Source organism: Condylura cristata, unplaced genomic scaffold (assembly GCF_000260355.1).
Source record: "Condylura cristata isolate star-nosed mole 26May11 unplaced genomic scaffold, ConCri1.0 scaffold00038, whole genome shotgun sequence".
Lineage (NCBI taxonomy): Eukaryota > Metazoa > Chordata > Mammalia > Eulipotyphla > Talpidae > Condylura > Condylura cristata.
Genome location: NW_004567139.1, coordinates 7,985,175 through 7,989,711, shown reverse-complemented (window position 1 = coordinate 7,989,711; position 4,537 = coordinate 7,985,175). Strand labels below are relative to the sequence as shown.

General features: G+C 64.1%; 1 protein-coding gene across 1 annotated transcript in view; it reads right to left on the bottom strand.

Moving 5' to 3' along the window:
- Positions 1-460: 460 nt before the first annotated feature.
- The window catches only part of LOC105854409 (tripartite motif-containing protein 47-like), a 5,924-nt gene continuing 1,847 nt past the window's right edge, over positions 461-4,537 (bottom strand). Inside the window, exons 3-7 of the mRNA XM_012732993.1 lie at positions 3,177-3,272; positions 2,775-3,008; positions 1,887-2,049; positions 1,604-1,666; positions 461-1,017 (exon numbers count right to left, since the gene is read on the bottom strand). Coding sequence (XP_012588447.1) covers positions 461-1,017; positions 1,604-1,666; positions 1,887-2,049; positions 2,775-3,008; positions 3,177-3,272 — 1,113 coding nt within the window. The remainder of the gene's footprint in view (positions 1,018-1,603; positions 1,667-1,886; positions 2,050-2,774; positions 3,009-3,176; positions 3,273-4,537) is intronic.

The window sequence follows — 4,537 nt, the reverse complement described above, 5'->3', positions numbered from 1 at the left end:
GGGAGATGGGCTTCTTTCCTTCAGCGCCATTAGGGTTTCATGAGGTCCCATGAACCCCTATCCCCATGGGACAAGTCCCCTTCTCAGCTGAGCCAACTGGGGAGGAAGAGGCAGACAGGCCTCCACCCCCATTCTCAGGCCACGATGTTGGTGGGGTCCTCCCTGCACCCCGGTACTGAGTGGCCAGATTCTGGCCTACAGAACCCTCTAGGGAGGCCTCTTAAGGATGGGCCCGGGAAGTTAGGGGGTCAGGAACCCCACGCAGGTCTGCTCCAGTCCCGCGGGGGACCCTGGCCTGTTTCGGAGGCCTGCGGGGCTGGGCTCTGGGAAGCCCAGGGAGCCCCTGATGCCTCAGGCAGCTGGTGGGGAGCGGGGCCTCCGCCCACCGTCCCAGGGTCCGCAGCCCCCCCCAGTCTCCCCGCGGTAGCAGCCGCTGCTCCAGTCCAGCTTTATTGCCGCCCTATGCCTCGGGGCGCTGCTTGAGCATGACCGAGGCGCCGCTGCTGACCATGACGGCGGGGTAGAGCGGCTCCAGGAAGGCGTCGAGGAAGCGGTAGATGAGGCTCACGCCGCCCGCCACGCCGTAGAAGGACAGGCAGCCCGCGGCGCAGTCGAGCGCCACGCCGAGCGTGCGGTGGTATCCGCCGAGCAGCACCGTCTGCGTGTTGTTGTGCCACACGGAGAACTTGAGCGAGTCCCACTCCAGGCACCACGAGTAGGGGTTGCGGCCCAGCAGGTAGGAGATGCTGCGGCGCCGGCGGCCGCTGAGCGGCGGGCTGCGGCGGTACGTGACGCCCAGGCACACCCACGAGTTGGACACCTCGGCCTCCCAGTAGTGGCGGCCCTCGGACAGGCCGAGCGAGCACAGCACCTGCGGCCACTGCTTGAAGCCGGGGAAGGGGCCGCCCGAGGCCAGGGGCTCCAGGAGGATGCCCAGGTTCAGCGCCGAGTGCGTCTCCTTGAAGACGAACAGATCCTCGCTGGCCGTGGCGGGGTCGAAGTTCAGGTTGCGGTAATCTGGGGGGGCAGAGGGGGCATGAGGGCCTATCCGTGGCCCCCAAGGGGCAGCCCTGGAGGAGGAGGGTGTTAGGTCGAGTGCCAATTGCAAGGGAGTGACCCAGGGCACCCCCCAAGCTCCCCGACGCTCCCCCGCCCCCTCAGAGCCCCTGACTTCGTCTGCAGGACGGGAGCATTAGCTGTCATCCACCGCCAGCCAAGAGGCCCCTGCCCTGCCCCTCCAGGCCTCCGGGACCTTCAAATGAAAGGGAGATGGTCCAGGAAGAAAGGGACAGGGCCATCCTAGTATCGAGGCTGACTTGGAGGGCGGATTGCTTGACAGCACACGGGCCCTGAGAGGGCCACCGAGCCCCACCCACAGGGCGAGAGCAGGGGACGGGCTGGAGCCTTCTCCCTTCCTGTCAGGGCCTTGGACTCTCAGCCTGAGTCCTTAGGTCTTCAGTCCTGAGAGGGCGATTAGGGCAAGAGAGCAGGCCTTCCCCTGGAACTGGGCCTGTGTGGCGGGGGGCTAGGAACATGGGGCCCCAGGGCTCCTTTCCCTTTCCTTCCCAGCTCTGCGCCCGGACCCGTGTTGTTGAGGACTCACACTGGAGAAGTGTTTTCCTGTCCATAACTGGGGGCAGCACCTCATAGGAGTTCATCTTAATGCCTGGGAGAGATGGGGGGCGGGCCTTGTTGAGGATGCTCTTGCAGCCCGGCATCCTTCTGGGGCGAGGCATGGGCTGCCAGGAGGCTGTCACCTGGGGGTGCACATCGGCCGGCAGGCAGGCCTCTTTGCAAGTGCCCAGAACCTCAACCGCTGCCCTGGAGGGCGGTGCAGGCCCCCGAGCAGGGAGATCTCCAGCAGCCCCAGGCCACCAGGTACTGACCCTTCAGGAGGAGCTGATTGATGAAGCTTAGACCAACGTCCCGCAGCCGGGTCCTGAGCTCTGCCAGGGTCTCTGGCGGCTGGAGGAAGCTCTGCTTCTTGTCACAGTTGGTGCCCATCAGGGATTCCGTGCAGGCCGGGAAGTGCTTCAGCCTGGGGAACTCCTGTGTGCAGGGAGGGACGGGCCACCCTGAGCCAGGAGTGTTGCTTCTGCATGGCAGTCCCTGGAACCTCAGGGCTGGGAGAGAAGTTGCCCCTTTTCAAAGCTCGACTCTTTCTGCCTCCTACTTGTTCGGATGCATTAGTTAGGGCCTTGCCAAAGGCACGCTGCTGTGGCCTTGTGCCTTAAGCCAACTGGCTCTTGAGAGAGACAGGAGAGGGACTCTGGAGCCTCCCGTGGCTGAGTGGAAAACTTGCCCAACACTGTTCCGCATGGGGGGCAAGGGGGGCTTCTGCTGGGGTGTGGCGGCCTCCGGAGAAGCCGGGACTGCTGTAGCAGCTGCTGGGCATAAGGTCTGGTGGGCAGCTCCCGGCCTGCCCAGACCAGGCTGCGGGCAGGGCCAGGCCCCGGGAAAGACAAGAGACGAAGGGACTTCCACACGCACTGTGTCGGCGGTTCTGGCCTCACTCTGGCCCTCATCCGGGGCGTCTGGAAAAACTCAGTGGTCAGATGCCCTGGGTGGAGCCTGGTCTCCAGAGACATGCAGGCTGGAGGTTAGGGGGCTGGACCCAGGTGGAGGCAGAGGCCAGGGGTGTTGGGGAGGCCCCTTCAGGGGGATGGACCAAGCAGCGCAGCCCCAAACACTGACACTCCCTCTAATGCCTGGGCAGAGGTGGTGTGTGGGGTGGGTGAGGGTCAGCGGCGGTGGCGGGTGGGGCGGGGGCCTGCCTGCAGGAACTGCTGGTCACTCGGGCTGGTGAGCAGCGTGCGAAGCCAGATGCTGTCCCTCTCCAGCTTCAGCAGCCGGTCGTGGCTTTGCTGGATAGAGCTGCCCAGCTTCTCCAGGGCGGCCGCCTCCTCTTTCTCCACAAAATCCAAGACCTTCGCCTGCAGCTGTTTGACCTCTTGGCTGATCTCCGAGAAGCAGGCGTTCACCTCGTCGCGAGCCGTCTGGATCAGTTTCTGGGGGCAGGAGGGTGCGCGGAGAGGCTTTTCTGAGCCCCAGCATGTACCCCCACTGTCATGGCCCAGAGCTGGCTTAGTGGGGGCTCTCTCTGCACTGCAAGCCCTGCGTGTGCTCCCCTTGGCCTGCGCAGGGTGCCGGGGGGCCCGGTCTGGCGGTCAGCTTACCAAGAGGAAGGCCACCTGCCCCCGGTGCTTCTGGCTGTCGGAGGTGATCACCAGCATCTGGTTCTCCATGTTGGCTTGGATCTTCTTAACCTCGACCTGGGGTGGGGGCCAGGGGAGAGGCAGAGGCCCCTGACTCAGATGGCCTAACAGAGCCCCCCGCCAGCAACCCCCATCAAAACCCAGACGAGGCTGCCTGCGTCCGAGAACGGGAGGCGGCAGGGCCCGGGGCTGGCGGCCGGGCTCCCCTCAAGCCACCCCTCTGCCGGGGCCTCTCTCCCCCTTCTCAGGATCTAGTTCTTGCTCCTGGCAGGTGAGCAGGGGGTTTGGGTCACGGGTGGGGGCTGTGGAAGGTTCAGTGACTGGGGGAGTTGTGGGGTGAGGCGGCCCTGGATGCTGCTACTGGGTGCAGGCGGGACCCTGCTCCCAGTTCTTTTGCCTCCTTCCCCCAGCCGTCATGGTTCTCTCTACTCCGACAGCTGCTCCAGATGCTGCCTCTGCGGCCCCCTGCGAAGCCTAAGCCTGCACAGGGCGACAAGACGCTTCATTTGGCCGCAGGCTGAGGCGCCCCTGGTGCGGCACTGCCCACCAACACCAGCCCTGCCTGCCCTGAGGTCGCGCCCAGGGTGGAGGGCTGAGCTGACAGTGTGATGAGCTTGCGCCCAGCACTCGCCCCAGGGCGAGGGCCATTCCCGGGGCGCTGTGCGGCCACGGCACTGTTGCAGGACAGACCTGGCCGAGTGTCTCAGATACGCTACTCATGGACAGCAGTGCAGAAACAGTAAGCAAAATCTGAAAAGAGGGGCCTCCCTGGTGGCGCGAGGTGTCAAAGCACAGCACCATGAAGCTGGCTGCAGCCACTGCAGCTTGAGGTGGGGCACCGGCCAGGAAGAGACCCCTGGGGCGCAGAAGACTCTTCCAGTTTCCCCGCTGCTCCCCTCAGCAGTGTATTCAGTGGATCCGCCTGTTCTGCTCCCCACTGCCTCTGGTGAGCCCTCTCACCTGCCCACACCTCTGGCCTGTACTCCTGTTCTCGTGTGCATAAATAAATGAATCTTTTTTTTTTTCTAAAGATTTATGCATACAGACCTGGGGTACAGGTCAGAGGTGCAGGGGCGGTGAGAGGCTTCACCAGAGACAGAGGGGGGAGCAAGACAGGCAGATCGACAAAGTCCACTGCTGAGGGGAGCAGCGGGCGGGGCAGGAGAGGTCTGCCGCGCCCTGTGGTCACCTCTGGGGCAGGGATCGAATTTGTACTGAGGTGGCTGCAGCCTATCTGCAGTGCTTTGTCCCAACCTGTCGTGCAGCCAGGGAAGGCCCCAATAAATGAATCTTTAATAAAAAAATTTGAAGGGAAAAAGACG